Source organism: Stigmatopora nigra, chromosome 1 (assembly GCF_051989575.1).
Source record: "Stigmatopora nigra isolate UIUO_SnigA chromosome 1, RoL_Snig_1.1, whole genome shotgun sequence".
NCBI classification, from domain to species: Eukaryota; Metazoa; Chordata; class Actinopteri; order Syngnathiformes; family Syngnathidae; genus Stigmatopora; species Stigmatopora nigra.
Genome location: NC_135508.1, coordinates 11,226,929 through 11,249,119, shown reverse-complemented (window position 1 = coordinate 11,249,119; position 22,191 = coordinate 11,226,929). Strand labels below are relative to the sequence as shown.

General features: G+C 38.8%; 2 protein-coding genes across 3 annotated transcripts; one reads left to right on the top strand and one right to left on the bottom strand.

Moving 5' to 3' along the window:
* The first annotated feature begins 497 nt into the window (after positions 1 to 497).
* On the top strand, positions 498 to 3,620 carry LOC144195739 (sorcin-like). Its single transcript, XM_077715557.1, has 8 exons — positions 498 to 666; positions 1,315 to 1,545; positions 1,623 to 1,692; positions 1,770 to 1,813; positions 1,900 to 2,047; positions 2,252 to 2,365; positions 2,455 to 2,513; positions 2,890 to 3,620. The coding sequence occupies exons 1-8, from the start codon at positions 643 to 645 to the stop codon at positions 2,914 to 2,916; spliced, it is 717 nt and encodes a 238-aa protein (XP_077571683.1). The 5' UTR covers positions 498 to 642; the 3' UTR covers positions 2,917 to 3,620.
* Positions 3,521 to 19,940, bottom strand: LOC144195725 (voltage-gated inwardly rectifying potassium channel KCNH7-like). Of its 2 annotated transcripts, XM_077715547.1 has the most exons (16): positions 19,569 to 19,940; positions 18,682 to 18,912; positions 15,930 to 16,085; positions 15,018 to 15,482; positions 12,215 to 12,429; positions 11,178 to 11,603; positions 9,853 to 10,084; positions 9,615 to 9,782; positions 9,322 to 9,521; positions 7,897 to 8,149; positions 7,626 to 7,831; positions 7,327 to 7,411; positions 7,016 to 7,210; positions 6,721 to 6,883; positions 6,434 to 6,618; positions 3,521 to 5,648 (listed from the first exon to the last, which is right to left on the bottom strand). In XM_077715547.1, the coding sequence occupies exons 1-16, from the start codon at positions 19,642 to 19,644 to the stop codon at positions 5,545 to 5,547; spliced, it is 3,360 nt and encodes a 1,119-aa protein (XP_077571673.1). In that variant the 5' UTR covers positions 19,645 to 19,940; the 3' UTR covers positions 3,521 to 5,544. The 2 variants fall into 2 exon arrangements, with proteins under 2 accessions (XP_077571673.1, XP_077571667.1); XM_077715541.1 differs by lacking the exons at positions 15,930 to 16,085; positions 18,682 to 18,912; positions 19,569 to 19,940 and having other exon boundaries at positions 7,897 to 8,140; positions 15,018 to 15,476.
* Positions 19,941 to 22,191: the final 2,251 nt, after the last annotated feature.

Here is a 22,191-nt window from a genome sequence, read left to right as displayed (position 1 = left end):
TTTTTTTCTTACAGAAATAATATTGATTTTGAATTGCACTCAAACCATGTTTCCAAAAATTGTTCAGGGGGAAAACTTGAAATTAATGGGTAGAACTCCAAAGTACATATACAATATACAAAACTTTGAGTTAGAAAAAAATCCCCAAATGCAAATCAATCTAATCATATATTTAATTAATTGGTTATATAGAACCCGCACCTGCCCCAAATACCCAGTCTGTTGAATTTAAATTGCAGTTGGGGTGCCGCCTCGTGGTCAAAAATCATAGTTTTTAACACCACGCTCGATGGTTAATGCTTTGGTCCCGATTTTGGAAATCACCATCTAATAATCAGAATCAATATCCTATTATTTGAAACTATAATAATATTTGAAAATTATTTGATTTGGAACGGGAGAGAAAGAAAGCAGAAAGAACGTTTGCAGGACAGTTGTTTCGACTTTGCCACATTCAACATGGAAACGGATTTAACGTACAAATTGGCGTTAAACAGGGTGCCGGTCTAAATCTTATCTCACCCACCCATTTTCACTGAGCCTTCGCTACTGGCTCCGAGTTACCGGAAGAAGAAACTTCGCCTTACTCGCGTTATTCCCACAGTTTTCCATTCGTGCTAATATTGTTCTTAACCCACAACTATGGCTTACCCGGGATATGGTGGTGTGAGTACAGTTAATGCTCTCATTTTTTATTATTTTAAAACAGCATTTCAATGGGTGGTTCGTTCGCCAGTATTTTTTTCTGGTTTTGCTTTTGTCTTTGCCCAAACATTTTTGTTTTTTTTGGTATTTTGAGTTCATGTCACGCATAACAAGATGACAAATATGTCTGCGTAAACCATATAAACGATTTCCTGGTTGAAAAAAATAGCACTCGGTAAACTGTAGTATTAAACTAAATGACTAAAACAAAAGTTGATTTGTGAACGAATAACTGTAATTAGCAACAAAATGAAAAAAGATACTGCTGTTTTATCAAGTCTGGCAATTTTATAGACTTGTCGTAACTTTACGCAGTTTTTTTTTGCCCGACGCACACTGCGAAACGTGATTTGACGGCGGAATCGCGAGAGCATGTCCTTATTTGGCGCTCTCTTTACGCGATCGAACCGGAATTCGCAGGTACCCCTTTCCAAAATTAAAAACAGAAAAAGATTACTTGTATGCTTTGTAATATTGAAATTAGCAGTTGTTATACTTAGCTGTAATGTATTTCACAATGACCGAGAAAGTAGTTGAAAGCGTTACTGCAATGTTAATACCGATTTCCATTATATTGTCCCTTTTAAAAACTGTTTTTCTCTTTTTCAGTATGGTAGTCCGATGCCACCCCAAGGAATGCCTGGAAGACCAATGATGCACAATCACATGAGTGGACCAATGGCAGGCCCGATGGGGGGCCAAATGGGGGGCCAAATGGGCGGCCCAATGCCCCAGGGTGCTAGTTTCCCTGCTTATGGGGGAGGATATCCAGCATATGGTAATGCAGGCTCTGCTGTCAATGACCCAGCGTGGGGTTTCTTCACGGCCATTGCCGGACAGGTATATTTATCACTTTGCCAAAGTGTATCACTAATCAACAGGCGTAAGTACAATTAGAATGGATCGATTGTGTACAGGATGGCGAGGTTGATGCAGTGGAGTTGCAGAGGTGTTTAACTCAAGCTGGATTCACTGGAACGTACAGCCGTATGTGGCCTTGCTTTTTTGAGCCATGCAAATCTAGGGTGGTTTTTAATATATTGTTATTTGATTTTATGTCGCAGCATTTAGCTTGGAGACATGCAGAATCATGATCGCCATGCTCGACGTATCCTTTACATTGTCACTTTGGGTAATCAAGGGATGTAAATCTACATTATCAAACTGTTGCACTTTGACTAAATCCATCACCAGAGGGACTTTACAGGTAAGATGGGCTTTAATGAGTTCAAGGAGCTGTTTGTGGCATTGAATGGCTGGAAGCAGAACTTCACAATGTTTGACCGGGACAGGAGTGGTACTGTTGAACCACATGAGATGACCCAGGCAATCAGCTCAATGGGTGAGCGACTTAAGATAATTCAAGATCGGATCTAGGTTACTATACACAGCAGAGAGAAAAAATAGAAATATCATGGAAATTTAACTAATTTCAATGACAAAACTTGATTTGATATTTATTTAAGAAACAAGCTCTGTCACAGAAGTGATTTTATTCCTAAATCTTGGTGCCAATGTCAATTTTTTTTCCTGTTACGGTTACTAGGATACCGAATCAGTCCTCAGGCTCTGAACGCCATCATCAAGCGCTACAATAAAGGCGGGCGCATTTACTTTGACGACTACGTGGCCTGCTGTGTCAAGCTCCGTGCGCTTACAGGTACCGATCTCACATGGCAATGAGGCATTTGTAGTGGTAAAACAAATTAGATGTTAAACTAAATGTATTTGTATTCATTCCCATTGCAGATCATTTTAGGAGAAGAGATACCAGGCAGCAAGGTTCTGTCCTCTTTGCTTATGATGATGTAAGTCACTGTTTTGGTTGTTCAATTAGGTTTCAACCCTTTTGGTTTTCATTGTTCAATTTGGTTCTCTTAGGGACTGCTTTGGTCATGGCTTATCATCTGCAGGGTTCTCAACTTATGAAAAAAATTCAGCCTGAAGTTTATACAATGTTACTGCAATTTTTGTTAGCAGCAGGGACAGGAATACATTTAAATAAATTAACTTTAAATGTATTTATTTTATATATATATGCAAATATATATACTTTTAAATTCATATATCTAAATATAGGTTGATCATTTGTTTTTACTTTTTAGAATTTTCAGTGAATTTTAACGAGCATCCAAATTATGCCTAGTCATTATTTCTAAAATTGTCCATTTTCTTTTTTTGTAGTTTATTCTCTGCACAATGGCTATTTGATCCTTGCTGGTTGGTGGGCAGAGTAACGAGGCCAATTTACTGTGGTGAGCCAATCAGGGATTTCTGTCAGACCGATCCCTTTCCAGCAAAACAAATCATGGCCAGTCAGTCTTCTGGATGAATTAACAAAGCGTAAGCGTGTTGCCTGTGTAGCTTGCTATAACTGTAAGAATGTATTTGCTTATATCTGGGTGTGCACATATAGTAACATTTTAAAAACGTGTTAAGCCAAGGGTTATCTATGGTTTGAAAAAAAAAGATTCTTAGACACCTGTGCCATTTTAAAGAGAAGTACTGGAGTATGAGATTCAAGTCGTAGTACTATTACGTGAACAGTTGTACTAATAGTACTAGAAAAAAAATCAAATAATATGCCTTTAACCTCTTAGTTCTATTTTACCCCCCATTCTTTGGCCTTATTACCCTGTCATAGCCATTTATTATCAACTGAAAGTATCAACCAATTTGTCTTATTACAAATTCGTCATTTAAAAATATCTTTATAACCTGCATCACACTCTGTGTATATATATATATCCAGAGATTTAAATATCTAACCAATGTTGTAGAAGAGATTCTATTTTGTTAATCACAGTTCTATGAATCATGTATGCATTGTGTTTATTAACTTTTTTACAATTGTGCATCTTTCAAGAGTACTTGTACATTTTGCTCAATTTCATTAAACACAAACATTCAGATAAGATGTGAAAAATATTGGATTGCATATCATGCTGGCAAACAACAAAATAATGCATTTCATCAACTTTTATCAGTGCCATCGATGATGATAGACTTCCAATCACGTTTTTTATATATATAATTTTAAATCCCTTCTGTTGTGTTATAAATTTGACAATAGGAGACACTTCAAGAATTCCCAGTTCAATTGGGTTGGATGTCTATCCCTCTCAATGGCAGTCAATCAGTTAAACGTGACCAGCACTAAATGAAAAAATGTGCTATTTATATTATCAATACAGCTTTTTTTTTAGATGTGCAATAATTTGCACATCCATGAGTAACCTTGTACTACAAAAGGTGTCCATTAATTTCACAACAAGCAGAAATGCCCATATAATCTCATACACTTTTCTGTTAGCAGTAGGGAATGAGGAGAAAAAGCAAACATTTCTTTGATGGGTTTTTTTTTGTCTTCCCCTTAAGGAAATAATTTTTTTACGCATACACAATTGGTTGTGTGATAAAACGGCGTAAACTAAATACCAGGAAATGGGGAGGCAATACAATTTTGCCGGCAAAATCTCCAATCGATAAAAACGTTTAGGGTCTTAAGACCAGAGGGGTTTAGAGAGAAGCTTTCACCTGAAATTGATCATACCGAACATTTTGTCAGGAGTTTAATCTTCAATTACAAACTTACTTGAACCTTTGGCTTGTTGCTTTAACATAAAGAAAGTGTGTCAAAAAAGGACAGGCTGTAAGTGATTTATAGATGTGATAATAATCCTAAAGCGTGTTCAGTGACCATTAACAAAGCAGGTCAACATTCTTGCTCTCATTAGTCTTTTGTTATGAGACTTAAGGTTGTACTGGAAATGGACGTCTGTTGTGGCAATATGGTATAAAGTAGGCACACTGAAATATATACAAGGAATTCCTTGGCAAGTTTCAACTTTTGTGCACATAAAAAGTGGTTATGCCCAATAAAGAATTTCAGCCGATATTCTTTGTGAGGAAGACAAATAGAAAAGCAATTTGGACTTCACTTGGTACAGCAAAAAATACGCTCTTCATAAGAATAAAGTAAAATTAAAAAAAAAAACATGCATATCTTATATAACTACCAATGTTGTATTTCAAATACATTTACAGTCGACTGTAATTATACTGTACATGTGCATTCTATAGTATATAAATTAAGGCTGGAACAACTAATCCATAAAAATCGAGAGTTAAATTAAAATAAGTTTGATTATCTACTATTTTTGCCGACTATTGGGTTTTTTTTAATGTGCTTAAGGAAATGGGTGGTGCCCATTCTTGTACAGAAGGTGGCAGCAAGCACCTAATTGTTGCTTCTAATCTGCCGTCAATCGTGTGTACAGTAGGTGGCAGTATTGGGTTCCACAACATTTTTTTTTTTACACCGAGTTGTTATTTTTTTATTGGTGCTACATTCTTTGTTTAAAAAAAACTGGTGAATTCTATTTCAAAGATTATATGTGACTAATTGACAGTTTAAATCAAACAACGTTTATATTTTAGTATTGTGTATTACTGTTATTAAATTGCGACGGTAACTGCAGAAAGTGCCACCTATCTGATTAAGTGATCAAGCGTTAAATTACTCATCAAATCCGTCCATGATATGAAATATGTCATCAATATCTGCGGCTCTAAAATAAATACTGCTGTATATATGTATTGGAGATATTGAAATTACAACTGGGAAGAGATATCGTGTAAAATAACGTACCTTCCTTTGCATATTCTATTTCTTCGACCCTGAGTCAAAGTGCAGAAAATGTCCTTGGACATCTCAAGGGTGTTGGCGAGGGGAACTACTAAGGAAATTGCAGGTCAGAAAAGGTTCAAGGGAGTCCCAACGGTGGCGAGCAGCTGGGACTGTTATCGAAAGACGGCCTCGGGGAACGCTGGTATCGTTCAACACTGTGAACGCTTCCCAGTGGGAATCTCAGCGTGAGTACAGCTGTGGTCACACCTGGCACAGTCTCTGTGTGGAGTGCAATCTCTTTGGGGCAACAGGTCTGAAAAAGAGAATCAATTAGAATTGAATTCATGTAAGTAACTTCAACTTAGCTTCATAATTCTCTATTGAACATGGCTATTATGGTCGGTGGTGGGTTGGTTTGGGGATAACTCAATTCCAATGAGATTTGGGAGTGCAAGTTTTTTTTGTTTTTGGTCAGTTAAACAATGTAATTTTGTTATCAAAGCATATCTTTGAGATTTGGTTTCATTGAACCAGAAATAATTACCATACTAGACTCATTCCAGTGGTCTCAAACCGGTCCTCAAAGGGCCACAGTGGGTACAGGTTTTCATTCCAACCCAACAAGGATACCTTTTGCAAGTGCAATTAGTTAATTAGAGTCAGGTGCTACTTATTTTAAAGACACCTGATTGGTTAAAATGTCGGCACTGGATCGGTTGGAACAAAAACCAGGACCCACTGCGGACTTATGTGGAACCGGTTTGAGACCACTGCCTCTAAACTCATCTTCGGTCTTACCACTTTAATTGCTCAGAAACAGGTGATTGTTGTCTTAATGAATGTAGTAAACTGCCAATAAATTTTACAAACTATCCTACAGCTGCTTCATTGGTATTATTTCATTTTTAGGGGGGAATATTACCACTAAAAGTATGTTTAACAACATTATTAAGGCACTACGGATGGTGCCGATTCCTATTTTACATTTGAAAGTGAATTTTTACATATTGATTTAAAAAAAAAGAGCTTTAGATATTCAAAAAGTCTCCTTGCAAGGGGTCCTGGAAAGCTGTTTGAGAATCCCTAGTGTTGTCTTACCAGAGATGGAGGTTTCGAACGAGCGACTCTGGGAGTCGTCTGGTTGGTCGAGTCCGGCTGCAACCCGATGGTCAGCCTCTGATTCGCTGGGCTGTATGGTACTGTAGGCAGGTGGGAACGCTGTAGATGGCCTCTGGAGGAGCTGGAGGATGGCCTGTATGCTTCCCGTCATCTGCGATTCCAGCCTGTGGGCGTGATGAAATGACATCAAACTGGATATTTCTGTGCTGGGATAATCACATCATATCCCAGCGGGCCCTTTTAAGACATTCATTTCCTTCTCGCACCTGTCAAGGTGCTGTTGCAGCCTGTCGAGCCTTTGCTCCACTTCCACGTAGCTGATGTCCGTCATATTAGTTTCATTCTGACCACCTGCAGTTGCCTGGAACAAGGACGATTGCTTTTCCTCCATGTGACAACCAGCATAAGTCCAGTCATTTTTGAGGAGCTCTGTTGGAAACAAGTTGTTCTGAACACTTTTAACAAGTCTACGAAACTTTCGTTATCTTTGTGTAAGTACGACTCATTAGCAATGATTGATGAACAGGTCTTTGCAAGTCAAATTTGAGAAACCATTCTAACCTTTTGCATGGTTGTCATCTTCACAACTGCTGGGGTCAATGCCAAAGCGTTGGTCTTTTACCACCGGGTAGCCCAGCGTGCTGGAGGACCAAGGCTTCGGTGTCTCTTCCACATCGCTTTTGTTTGTCTCTTCAACTACCTCCTCCTCTTTGTCTTCATCCCCTTGTGGCGTGCTGAATTCATTTTGATGAGTCCCTTGATGAAAGAAAATGTAGATATTAGCAATTCTAGGAATGACCAAGATGTATTTAAAATAAAGAGTTCATTGAGTAATTTGCTGCCATTGATGGAAACTCATTATGACTACCAACCATTGGAACATTTCCTTATCCCTGACTCTCTCCTTCGACCAACTCTAGCATCCATATTGGAATCGGTGTATTCTTGGGAGGGCATCTGATAAAAGAGCAGAGAAATCGAATGTATTGCCATATTCTGACTCATAAAATAAAGGAAACATTTTTGAATGATAACTCCAGTTGGGATGGGATGAACTGTTATTAATTCCAGTATGCAATAAATTCATTCTTTGCCTGTAGCAATTGTTACAGATTAGCCAATTCTTCTCCAGTTTTTTTTTTTTTTACATTAATTTGGATCTATTTTCTACCTTTTCATTTTCATCACCGAGGTCAAAAGTCAGCTCCAAGTTGGCGAGGAAATGGTCAGCAAATTCTGGATACATGTCCAGAACCTCCAAGAGCTCCTCTCTTTGGATAGTGTGCAGGTCGCAGTAGCTCAGCACCCGCACATCAGCGCACGATTTTCCTGGTTTGGCGTACAGGTCCATCATTTCGCCAAAGATATCGTTCTTGCCTGCAGAGGACACGGATCACCGATGAGCTATTTTGTCACACGCCTTATAATAGTTTGAGACCTACCTAATATAGCAACAACAACATCTTCTTTGAGGATCTCGATGGAGCCACGGGTGACAAAATATAGCATGCTGATCACGTCCCCGCTGTGAACCAGTGTGTCTCCAGGGGGTGCGTGTGTGGTCTTGAACCTCATGGCCAGGGCCCGGAGGCAACCTTTACTAGCGCCGCAGAATGCCTTGCAGCCATGCAGGAGGCTCTTGTTGAGGTGAAGGCAGATATCTGCCTGTAGGCACTCTGGAAAACCCTTTAGGACCTAAAAACACACATTTGTGTTCAGAGCTAATGTAGTATTTGCTGTATTATTATTTTTTTTTACGTTCTCTGCAAAGATGTGCGAAAATTCCGAGTGTTCTTGTGACAATATCCACATGTTCATTTATTCTTTGTTGAAAACAACAAAGCAAAGTGAATTTTCTACGTACGTTTAATCAAATCTAATTTCATTAACAACTTGAAAATATTTAACTGCAAATGTCAGCTATATTTTATTGTATTGGGTGTGTTTAAACACGTTGATGTGTTTATTTGAGATGACTGATATGGCCTAATATTTAGTTTGTTATTGTTTTTCCACCATTTGTTGAAATATTTGTTGACTGACTTTTGCTTGTGTTTTTGTGTGGCCTTGCTATTTGTTAGAATAGTGAATTGAGCCATATAACCTAATTACCTTATCAAACTATTTTACTAGTTGGGATTCATGTCAGAATCATGCTAATAAAGATGTTTAAAAAGAAAACTTGAAACTTGAGTCACTCTCTGGAACATAATATCAACAATAGCAGCATTAATAAACTGTACACATGTACCTCCTGCTCTTACCAGAGTGGTCCAATCATTCCATTTGGCATGAGGCAGACATGAAAAAGACAAACTACTATCAACAATATTGCTTTCAACATTGACTTTTTGGAATGCAGTTCATTAAACAGATGTTAAAATGAAACCCAGGGTATTATTATCTTTTCTAATCAACTTTCTTGGAATAAAAGGTGTTAGTGCCCAGCTCTAGCCTGGATTTACATACTGACCAGAGACTGCATGTGAGACACGGAGTAGAAATCAAACACAACTTTTAACGTCACTGTCCACTGTGTGCTTTACACAGCACTTATTTTTTGAAACGATCCCTCATAAACATAATTGGTTATAACATTTCCCCATGGAAACTCACCCAAATTAAATTTTCTACATAAGGATGTCCGACACTGCTTAGAAAAATGCTGAAATGATACTTTATCAATTGACGTGGGTAAGATGTATTTCTACCCTATATGACTTTGAGTAACAGCCAAGAACAGCCAAGACTAGATGTCAGAAAACATTCACCCTCAATATAAAGACAAGATCAGGTATCTTACTACAACCAAGAGCCTATAGGTGTAAATTGCATGCCACAGTAAAACTAAAGCGCTTCCCTCATACCATGTTCATGTCGATGCCGTTAGTGTATGTCCAGGCATGCTGAAAATACTCCTCAAGTCGCTGCCTAAGCGGGTTTGGAATCTGATGGAAGCGGATGAATTCTTTGACGCGAAGCATCTGCAGGTGATAGCGGGCCGTACTGGAATACAACCTCTGGATGATAGCGGAAACGTTCCCAAAGATGCTGGCATACATCAAGGCTAAGAAAAAAACACAAAGCCAAGTCAAGTAAAGGTTTTGGACAGCATTTCAGAAAGAAACAAAAACATATTTTTGCCATGAAAGTCACTCACATCCAATGAGCATGACACAAATAGAAAAAATCTTCTCAGAGTTGGTATTGGGGGAGACGTTGCCAAAGCCCACACTGGTCAGACTACTAAAGGTGAAGTACAGTGCGGTGACATACTTGTCTTTGATAGACGGACCTGAGCTGGGGTCACTGTAGTTATATTTTTTCCCTAGAGTGGAAAATGATAGCATTTATGAAATGTTAAAGGTTTCTTGAAATATAACTAACAAGTGAGTCACCTATGGAGAGACCCAGGTTGTCCAACCAGCCAATCTTGTGCTCCAAGTAAGGTTTCTCTACATTGCCGATGGCATACCAGATGCAGGCCAGCCAATGAGCGATGAGTGCAAAAATACACATTAGCAGCATAAGCACGGCGGCGCCGTACTCCGAGTAACGGTCCAGCTTGCGTGCAACGCGTACCAGGCGCAGAAGGCGGGCTGTCTTTAAAAGACCAATTAGGGTGGTGGTCTGCAATGCAAAACAAGGACAGTGAAAAAATTGATCATTGTCCAGTCGATCTACAACTTGTATAATATTATGTTACAGATATGTCAATATACAAACGTAATTGACATTTTTACGGAAACCCTCACGACTATGTGCATGGAAAAGAGAAAACATTTGCATTGTTGTAAGGAAAAATCATGACTGTAAAGATAGTTTCACTTAAGCATTACTGATAGAAAGGTTTGAGAAATGCATTATAAAAACAGGTACCCCATCATCGACTAAATGATCTAGAATGGGTTAGAAAAGTTTGCCACGTGATTATCAGTGCCGAAAAAAGATTGCAAAATGGTTTCTAAGCAACTCTAGCAGCCATTACTACAGTGGATTCAAAAATAAACCCAGTTTCAGCACTAAGCAACAAACATTTGATTTTAAAGCAGTAAAACATGCATTTCTATTTGTAGGAGGTAAAAAATAGCCATCTCTCTTCTTCACGCACTTGAAGTTGCCCATTTGACCCGGACGCAATGCGCCTCTCGGCATCATTAAATGTCTCTTTTTACAACTTGACCAGGCCTTGGTTGGGCCTGGCCATGAACCAACCCGCCAAATGAAAAGCTATCCAACATGAAACTGTTAGCTGGGGTCAAAAGCCAAATGAGCACATTTGATTTACTACATTACTTGCAACCATTTTCAATTTAGCCGTGATGCATTTACAATTTACCTGTAAACGATCACATTGACTCGTGAATCAAAATGTCACGGTCACAGCATTTAATATTTGCCATTCCTGAATACATCAGTGGTAATATTATTCTTGCTGAAACCTGAAGTAACTATGAGCTGGAGGCCAAGTACACCCTGAACTGGTTGCCAGTCAGTCGCAAGCAATATAGACATAGCCTATCACACTCACAATAACACTGATGGAGAATAAAAAGAAAAAATAAATAAAAAACTATGGTGTTCCTCCATTTATACTCGGTTTTCACACTAACTTTGCCGTGGTGACATGACATGTAATTGTCTGTTTGTAGTAGTGCAAATACGTGATGTCATTGTCAAATGCGATACACATATTGAAATACGAATGAACTTAGCAGCTCACCTCATCAGATCCCGATCCAAAGATGAGCAGGTCAAAAGGGATGGCGGCAACCATGTCTATGAGGAACCAACCTTTAAAGTAGTGAATGGCTATCTTGCCAGGGTGGCTCACAACCTCCTCATTGATGTTGACATAGGTGGTCCGAAAGTTTATGAGAATGTCTACGATGAACATGATGTCCACCATCAAGTCCACCACATTAAGCGGCGAGCAAGAGTAGCCGCACTCTCGTCTCTTCTGCTCCTCGATGTCGTTAAGGAGGAAAGCTGCAGAGTAAGGGGTGAAAATGGCCGTGTAGATGACCAAGAGCAGAATGAGCCAGTCCCACACAGCTTTGAAGGGACTGTAGTGAAGAATAGTGCACTGGTCCATGCGTTGGGACTGGAGTTTGTATTCGGGCAGCACGTCAGCACCAAGGGAAAGAACCTGGATGGGGTGAAAGATGATTATGACCATGCTTGACCATAAAAACCAAAAAAGAAAGTTCTTTCTCATAGTAGAGTTGCATTGGATTCTTGTTTTGTTCATTTGTGCATGCAACTTCATATATATGAGGTTGATTTTATTTTACAATGGCTGTTGACACGCATCCAGCCTCGGAGTTGAACAGAGAAGATGGAATAGATGGTAGGGAATCCTACTTTTATCAAGTAGACATCTAAATGACAGGCTGTAGTGTGGGGTAGATGTCTCACAAGACCTTATGTGCAAAACTAGGATGCCACAGAGGACAATATTGTCTCCCTTTTTCTTCACACTGTACACAATTGACCATAGCTATAGGCTTACGGCATGCCATGTCCAGAAATACTCTGATGACACAGCTGTTAAGGCATGTGTGAAAAGAGGGGGCTGACCACTTAATCGGGGAGTCACTATCCCTTGCCAATAGTTACTGTATAGAGTTTATGTATTTTTACTTGTACCAAATTGCCACTTAATCGGACCTAATGTTACTGTTGGTTACAATTTAGCTAGTGCTTCAGCCTGTAGTGGGCTATGTTACACTCATGTGTGTTTTTTTTCCAACATCTTACCTGTGTGACTTTGTCCGTGACATTGTGCGTGCGGTCTTTGACCTTAGAAGCAATAACGGTTTTCTCAGACAAAGGGGGTGAGGGACATTTCTTTTCAATGTTGGCCTCCGAGAAGTTAAGCGTGATGAGGGGAATCTTGTTGATTGTGCTGTACTTGCTTAGGTTGGAGTCAGAGGTAGAGCAGAGCATACTTGATTTTATCTGGATGAGAGGACCTGAAAAAATGAAAAAGGATGTTATAAGGCAGTCTTGTGTTCATATACATATGAATTTAATACATATGCAGTGAAGCATGGTGTTTGTTTCATCACATGTCAATACAGATGGAGCATACTGTATATTTTTGTCACAGCACTGACATTTACACAACATACGCATCCAAATCTTGAGTAAACATGGGTACCTTGAGTTTCAAGTGCCCCAATTGCCATTTTTACAATTACAAATAGTCACTTGGCCGTTGTTTCTTTGCAGATTTAATCACGAGCGAGATTGAAATTAGCCACATCGCAAGTGAAAAACAACAAAAGGAGACGTGTTAAAAGAAACGCATGCAGTTTCGACCATCTGTTTACAGTAGAAAATGGCCGAACAGCCAAACTCGCTTCCTCCGCACTCTTGCTATGTTTTTACAATATGTTTTAATACAACCTATTATTGTTTTTCATCTAAGGTATTAAAAATCTAATTCTCTGATTTTTGAGAGCAACAAATATTGATTAAATAAGCAATAATGGTGTTGGAATGAATAACACTTGTAAATCAAGGAATCGCAGTGTTTACACGTGGCTAATATATTCAGGACTTCACCTGCATTTTTTTTTAAAAAGGGCGTCACACACTGACATGAATAACTAGAAGTGAACACCGGCAGACAGAGACGAGTCACATGGTCCACCCACCCGCTCCCTGACCCTGACAAGTCCATACAATACAGTGATTGAGGGCAACGGAACAGACAGCTGAGGATGAAATATGCATGTACAGCTTCAAGCCACGTGAGGACACATGCACTTCAAGGGAACCAGTTTAAGCCATACCACTAGGCATCCAGGTGCTGGGAACTAGAGGTAAAGGGGGAAAAAAGTAACCTTAATTGCCCAGTATCATATTATTACCATCTAAAAATACGTAATTATTTACAGTATATCCCTTTAATTCGCTATAAACCTTAAAATGAGGTAATGTGGTCCAAATAAGTAGATTGGCATTGTTTATATGTCATTATCAGCCAAAGAATTATCTTTATTTTTGGTTGCCAGTCTGGTTACATTACATTTGATGAGGATTTTTTTTCCATTTCGGTCTATACTGGTGAGGTGTGTATGCCCCATTATCATCATCCTCATCATCATCATGACAATGTGACCAAATCTCATTCATTTTTTTCAAACGTGATGTAATCAATGATTTCCATTCAGCGCCTCTTGTGTAGCAAGCTTGCTTTAATTGTGCACTTGATCCGTGTTAAGCAACAAATGTGTCAGAAATAATTCATTGGAAATGCAAGAAGCTTCCCTTTGGTACCTTTGATATTGCTACTATTTTCTTTGATGACGGAAATAATATCAGAGAAGGCGTTGAGGAACAAGAATAGGTAAAGTGAGACAAAGAACCCTTTTGTTTTCCAATTTTGGAAAATTGGATATGACATGAATTTACCCTAACGGCTCTCCTAAATAATATTCATTACTTTTACTGTCTTTTGCTGATTATTTTATGGCCATCTGTAAAGTCAAGTGACATCTCAGAATGATTTAAATGGTTGTAACAGCGAGGTTGTTGCAGTAAATTATTCTTTCCCACAAATTCCACTGAAATCTCCAGTTAACTACTTGACTTGTGTAATTGCATCCATGCATTTCCTTTCTGTTCTTCCTCCTTTCCTCCGGGTGTCTCCATGTTCAGCATCTTTCTACCGTTAATTCAAGGCAAAGCTTGAAGAATTTGCTGTCATTTATTTTGTGGTTTGGGCTTTAAAGGATTAAAGTACCTAGTGTATCACTAGTGAGTTCACTGCTGGCTTTCTCAATTCAAAGTATGTGGTGTCCCGATGGTAATTTCACTGCTGACCTTCTCAATTCAAGGCTTTAAAATGGTAAATCGACTCGAATTGTAAATCCTTTTAAGCAGGTCTTAACTTCCCTACTTTTGTGTAGCAAATCTATGAGACCAAAAAAAGCAGATTACCGTCTCAGTTTCTTCACCCTCTCAAAATCCGAGGTTGACAACTTGGATTTAAAGTGCGACTGTTTTTATTCAATTTACCAGAGAGCAACCAACCAAACGCATTTCAGGATCCCAAAAGCGAGTAAAGAACTGATTGAGAGAGACATGAGCTGAGAGGAGTAGCGAGAACTTCATTGAAACCCTCTCTCTGTATAATATATCTTGATAAAGGTGACGGGAATTGGCGCCGTAGCCCAGCTCGCATCGAGCGAAAAGCAGTATAATGTGGAATGATTGTAAGTTAATCACAAGGCCCGTATACAGACAGAATGAGTTTTTTTTACCCCTTACCCCATGATGGCGCAGTTTACGCGGCAGCCAGTGGCAGTAGCTCTGTCCACTCTAATATTTTTCATGTTTTACAGCATGTTTTACACGAAAAATTAGAGGGAACATTGGTGACATGTTTGAATCCAAAACTGGCTGATTCTGTTCCAACCATCGCAAAATCAATAAATAGTAATGCTCGTCATAGTATGTTAAATCAGAGTGCCGTAGTTTGACTTGTAATAGCACAAAAAATGGTGTTAAATTACCATTTAAGTCATTGCATGGTTAGTGGAGAGAACCTCACCTTCACTGGCGTGTGGATCCCTGAAGTCCATTTTGGAGTTGGATCTAAAACCATCCATGTTGTAGAGAGAAGAGGCTCTTCGGATACTACATACACTCTCCCTGGATGCAGTTGGAGTGAGGCCTGGGATGCATGGAGAAACAATCACTGTGTCCACCTGGCTCTGGGTCGCAGCATCGGCTTGGTGTAATCTGTCCCAAGGAGCTTTGGGTGACGTGTGATCCAATGGACAAGACACGGGTGTGGAGCAGAAGCTTGGGGTGATGAGGGTGTTGTTGTCATTGGGGTTCGAGGGATTCCAGATTTCAGGGGCATTGGCTGGGTTTTCGTCGCACATTGCCACGGACTCAATGCTGTGGCAAGGAGACTCCACTGTCACGTCAGGGTCTTCCTGAGGCAGCGACTGCTTGTTAATGCCCAAAAGTGATAAAACGGGCAAACGGAAATGGAAGAACCGCCTTTTACCTAGAGAAATAGACCAAATTAACATCCTAGGGTTAATGCAAAACAGTGGGTAAGAATGACCAAAAATAATTACAAACTTATGCGTAAAATTGTGTCATCTGCAATGGAGAAATGTTTTCCAGGCTAGACAACATTCCAACTCACACAATACAAAATGCCGTTGAAGCCGTGGCTGCAAATTTGCGATCAATCGTCATCAGCCTCAGACCTTAATTCGATTGAGGAGACGGTGCTCTTAATGAAAGATCTACAAGGGTAAGTGGCTATCTACTGCCAAACAGGAACTGAAGGAAGCAATTTCAGAATCCTCATGAGAATGAACTAATCCAAGTTCTTGCCATCTCAATGGATGGCAAACTACATTTGCATGAAATATCATTATGTTGTTGCAAAATCATCTTATTTCGCTAGACCATTTCTGAGCGGATAGTCTATGTTTTCACTTACGTTGGTCGGCTTTGGACGGGTAGGCGTGGTATAGCTTCTCCAGTGAGTCACTGCTGCCCACATCCAGAACGTTATCAAAGTTAAGAATGAACATCATAACCACACCCTCTTCATTCTTCATCGGGATGATGTGTGTGGCGCAGAAGAACTTTGAACCTAAACAAAAAAGAATGAAATAACTGCCATTTAAACCACAATTCATCACGTGTTACTACTACAATTACAAATATTGGACTTTTAAGAGATTCCTCCATCCATGTGTGTTGTAAGTTGAAAGATAAGCAAAATCTCTCTTCAATATACCTCGTGGATTTAATTCTATACACTGTGTATTTCATTTTTTTTTTTAAAGGTCAAATAAAGTACATAGGTTTGCTGGTTTGTCATTCTTTGACCTCCAAAAAGAAAAAGTATTTCATTGGAAAAAGTGAGAACCTTTCATATTTAATTTCTGGCAATGTTTTTTTCCATATTTTTATTTATGGCTTTTAAAGCTTGGAAAGATTTCTGCTTCCTATCTAGTTTAAAAATGGACACGTAAATAAGATCTTCACAGCCAAACCAGGCTCGTCTACTGTCGCCAGGAGGTTATTTATAGCTCACTCTGCCTCAATTTATGAATCGACTCTTAGCAATCTGGCGGCCCCAAAAAATATGATGCTCCAAACCTTGCAAGAAATTCCCCTTTGATAAGGTATACCTTTGAAGCGACAACCATTTTATCGACTATCTCCTGAAGCTCAGTGTGAGAGTGTGCAAAAAAGTAATCATAAAAAATGGTGGTTAGAAAACTAGAATATAAAACACGTTTTTAACTTCTTGAACCTTTTTGTTAAGTACATTATTCCATGTGTCCATCATAGTTTTGATACCTTTTTTAATAATCGACAATGTAAATGGCCAAGATAATAAAGAACATTCCCTAATGATAGGTTAGTCCAGCTCTCAATTTAAGAATTATACATTTTTAATGTCTTAATACTTCACCGATGAATTGATTTATGCATTAAGGAGCCTTGATTCTGATGAGCTAAGCAAGGTTATGGCCCCAAGTTTACATCACTGTCACCAAGATATGGAGGGTATATTAATAAGTCATTTTTAGTTTGCAACTAGAAGATTGTCATTTTCTTTTTCCCATCCACAAAAAAAGAAGATAGAATTGTTAAAGTGGTCTATAAACCTCAGAAGACAAAATAATCAAGTGTGGTGCATCACCCAAAAGGTAATTTAACAAACAATTTGAAACAAAAAAACAGCTGTAAAGGTCTTCAAATGGTCAATTTGATGGATCCCCATTAAGTTAAGATTCCTGCCGTCTTTTCACATCAAATTTGTCAATGACAGTCTACACATTTTGACATCATTTGATGGTAATGCCGTAATCAAAATTTTAATGAACAAGGCGTATTGTATACATGTGTTTTGATCATGTTGCATTGCAACCGCATGTGTTGAGCGATAATGCACCAAAGAGCTAATCCTCAATGATACTGGACTTATATGTAGCACATGCTTAACATTCCTTAGATATAGAGGAGTTATGAAGTGTTCTCGTTGGCAGGAGACAGGCAATACTGCAGAAGATGGGGTCTTGTACCTTCAACTACTTCCCATTGACTGTGTGTGTGTGTGTGTTGTGCTGGTGGTTGTGTCGGATATAGCTGATTTTGTCTACTAAAATGTATACTATGTATTGTTATCTGATTTTAGTAAAGCGTGCCCTGTGATTTGGCAACCAATTCAGGGTGTATCCCATCTAGTTAGATGGGATAGGCTACAGCACCACCAGCATGGAAAATAAATGAATGAATGACTAGTTCTAATGTTACAGTTTAGAGTAAACAATCAAGCTCTGAAGAAAATCATCTTTTAATCTCCACAATTTTTTTTCTTTTGAAAATTACATGAAAAAAACACTGCTTTGACATCAACAATAAAAGCATAAAAGATGTCACTTTTGTTCTCGGTCTCAACGGGGCCTAATGGGTCTTTTTTCATGCTACAATAGAACAATTGTGGATTTTCAAAGAGTGAATGCGTAGATAGGTTCTTACAAAATTAAACTTTAAAATGTTCCTTATTAAAGGCATAAATAAATTGAAAAGAAATTCCAACTAAAGCTATTAGCTCAACTAGGGCACTGCTAGGAAGAGTGATTCTCCTAACTTTAATCATGAAACATGATACAATGTACTATGAATAAATGATAAAATCTGTACGGGTGGGGGATGAAATCAATCTCTCTTTGGTAGTCCTTACTCACTCCAGGATGGATGATGCCTAGCTACACAGTGAGCAGCTCATTAAGGGGCGAATGACAAGACCCGAGAGGGAAGCCAGTAGCATTTGTAGGGTGGCAGGATGGGATACGTTCCTCACGGGAACCGTGTCGCTTTCCTACAGATAATTGAGTTTAAAATAACCTACCTGTCATATAGAAACATGCCAACAAATGATTCCTGAAAAAGTGACTCTGTCACTTCAAACTCAGGTCATTTCAATAACGCTGGAATGTAAAAGCAATCCAGTGAAACTAATTCATGTCTTGAATGACATGATAAGGTTTTGCTCAGAGTATTAAGTGCTATCTAAAAAGGAAGAATAGACAATGCATACATTGGTTATATGATAAAAACAAAAGAGGAAAAAAGAAAAGTGGCTTTCTGAGTAGCAAATGGTATATACACAAACAAACAAACAAAGCAATGTACTTAAAGAGTTAGAGACTAAGTTAACATGGGCCACTTACCATCCTTCCGTTGGTACATGATCTCTACTTTACGTTCCTCCGAGCCCAGTAGGGCTTGGGCCACTTGGGTGATGGCGTACCGACTGGTGAAATGTCCGTGCAAGAAGTCGCAGGTGCACGACTTTTGCATGACATCGGGCCTAGAGAAACCGGTCATCTGGCAGAATCCATCGTTGCAGTAGATGATGGCGCAATTTTGCACGCAAGCATTGGCGATAATGAATTTCTTGTCTGGCAACAAAAAAAAGATGAATTGGTCGTTATTACAACACTGTTAGATGTAACGGTATCAATTTAATAGTTTTTATTTGGTTCAACATCTGGAATACTCAGAGAAAACCCATGCAGGCCTAGGGTGAACATTCAAACTCCACAAGGGAATGTTGGAAGGTTTCCCCAGAGGTTGAACCTTCAATATCGCAACTCTGAGGCTAACCACATTCCCACCATATAGCCTATTTAGAAACAATAATTAATATATGTATATAAATGGTTGGCTGAACCAGCCATGTGGGGATATGAGACGAGGATTATGATAATGATTACATTGGTAATATGAGGAATTCTATAAACAGTACCTTTTGCATTTCATACAAGGCTACCATCACATAGAACAACAACTTTTCGGGACATTGATATGTTTATGACAGGATTACCTATTTTGCAGCCCTAAACCACAGAATATTTTTTCCATTTTGAAAAATACACTGTTAATAGCTAGCATGTTTTCTTTCTAGGCAATACAAGCAACATAAAAAAAATAATTTTGGCTTGTGCAGTAGAGTTTAAAAAGGACAAGAAAATCAAATAGCACAAACAGGCTTTTGTTTTTTATGTAAATCCAATTTTGCATCTTAATGCAAGAAGTCTTAATTAAGAGTACTTACTCTGTCCCTCAAATTTGCGAATTATGACCCCCAGAAATGTGTTCTGTGGCGCCACGTGACCCCTCCGGACCGGCATGATTCTCTCTCCTTCCAAAAAAACGGCTTTCTTTTGTCACCAGTCAGTCATGATGGTCAAAAAATCCCAGCCATGACGCACGCTTGATGCTCCTGCCTGTTTGCGTGGAAAAATCAAAGCAGTCGCTCCTCATTTCCAAAATGATCTTTTGTGTCGACGCCGGAGTACACACGCAGCCACGGGGCCGCACCGCATTGTTTGCGAGGAAGACGTGTGGCAGGAGAGAAGCGGGCGGGGGATGTGGGGGGAGGCTGGATGCTATTGGGGATGGATGCTGCTTGGGTGGCTGGGAAGGAAAGGGAGGAAGGATGGTGGAGTGCTTTGAGGGGGGAAAAAGTGCTGACAGACGCAGGGTGGGCGTGTCTTCTGCAAGGATTTTTCTTTAAAAATTCCACTGGACATTTTCTGTGGATACAAATTGATCAAGAATATTCACATTAGCTACATATTATTTGGTGTGCTTGACAGATAATACCTAAAGAATTATTTATTAAATCAACCCCCCATACACACACACATTTATAACATTGCAGGGACTTTGAGTCTGTAAAGATGAGAATTGATGAGAAGTTACCGCGATTACATGATTCTCCACCCAGCCAATAATTATTATTATTATTTTTTTAAATCTGTCATCATTGATGTTTTTTCCACTCTATGGAAAAACAAGTGCTACGACAGGCTGAATATAGGATATGAAGAAGAGCTGATAGAAGGCCGACTTCTCTTTTTTAAGTCCGGTTTTCATAGGATTGATGCATATACACACATGGAATACATCTAGCAAATTCACGAGTGACAGAAAAATATTAATATTTTTTTATGACATCCCCTACTAAAGCAAAACATGGACTGGACACCCTGAATTTGTCAATTACAACTGGTCGGAGTGACGGACACAAAAATGAGCAGACAGCATGTTCACTATGAAACAACCGGTAGCAGAATAGGGAGACTGGTTGACATGTTTCTTTTTTTTTTTGTATGAGTTTTGAACAATTACATTGAAATTTAGACAGTTCCATATTGGTAAATTTGTTTTTAATGTTGCACCGTGTTAAATTATCATGATCTTGAGAATAAAATGGCTGCGGATCAAGGTCAGATCAGATCATCTGGTGTTGATCACGTGAAGCAAGCCAAGGCCAATGCTTGGACTGCGCAGGAATTTTCTTGGTTTGAATCACAGCATAATAGCTCCATGAACAATTTGGCATTTATTTTCCTAGTTCCTATTTATAAAAAAATTAAAAAAGATGACATGACTTGCTTTCATGTTGGAGTACTTTGTGCAGAAATGTTTAGTGGCTAGAAGTCAGGAAAATGTATCAAGAGTGACCTCATTCACACCTAGGTGTATGTAGGCTCTTGGTATCTTTTGAGAGCAATGCTGTTCAGCTTAGTAGGCAAGGAACTTCTGCATAAGTAGCTGCTTTGTCTTGTCACTGTCACCATGACAGCTCAAAAGGTCTGGCAAGTACAACCTACAGATCGTCACCGATGACCCGCTTGTCCATTTCAAGCACTTTTGAGCCAGATAAGATTAATTTTGCAGTTTGCTCCCACACTTCCCTAAGGCTTGAAAATGTAAAGTCGAAGCCAAGAGATTAATTCAAAGAAAATAAAAAACAATAAACAAAGACAAAGTTGAGTACACTTACCTCTGTATTATTTTGCACTTTAATTTCTCCCGGAATATACACACTAAAAACAGAAGTAAGAAAAATTACTTTGGTGGGTTTTATCATAATGATTTATACTATGTTGTGTTGAAAACTACTCTAAAAGGTTATTTCAAGTGTAAATAATTCTGTAATCGGTCCAAATTATTATTATTAAATGACTCGTGCTTTAGTATTTTGAATGAAAATCTGTCAGTATAAGTTATGCAGTGATGCAAAGCATATATTTTGTGATAAAAACAATCCACTAGAATTTTGTTTTCATTGTCATTAAAAAAAAAAAACCTGAATTGGTGGCCAGCCAATTAAAGGGCTCTTGGGTCATTATACATACTATTTTTAGCCAGAATATGTACACGTGCCAACTTGCAATCTCTGTGTGTGAAAATGAATAAAGTGGTTTTATATACTAAAAGACATTTCAAGGTATTGCTATTGTTTAACTAAGGTCCAATTAGGTAGTCAATGCCATGATGATGAAAATGCCTTCATAACAACACCCCCCGCGCCCCTCCGCCACCCGCCTATCTGTCTCATCTTGACCCTTTGTTTTGCCATCGCTACAGATTTGAGTATGGCAGCCTCTGTTGCCATGGAAACTGCCGTGTACTCCAAACGTGGAAAAACAAAGAGACAAGCATACTGAACAATTTTCCCTCAAGTTGCTTGGCCATATTTATCCCAATGCCATTCAAAATTAATGACCAAGTTCTTGTTTTGAAGCAGGTGGGCTCAGAACTGCCTTTTTAAAAAATGTTTTCATGTTCAGAAATTTGCTCAATCATAGAGAAAATATGGAAACAAATAAATGTTTGTTTTCACTTATTAAAAACTACTGCATCATTTTATTAATTTTATCATTTTA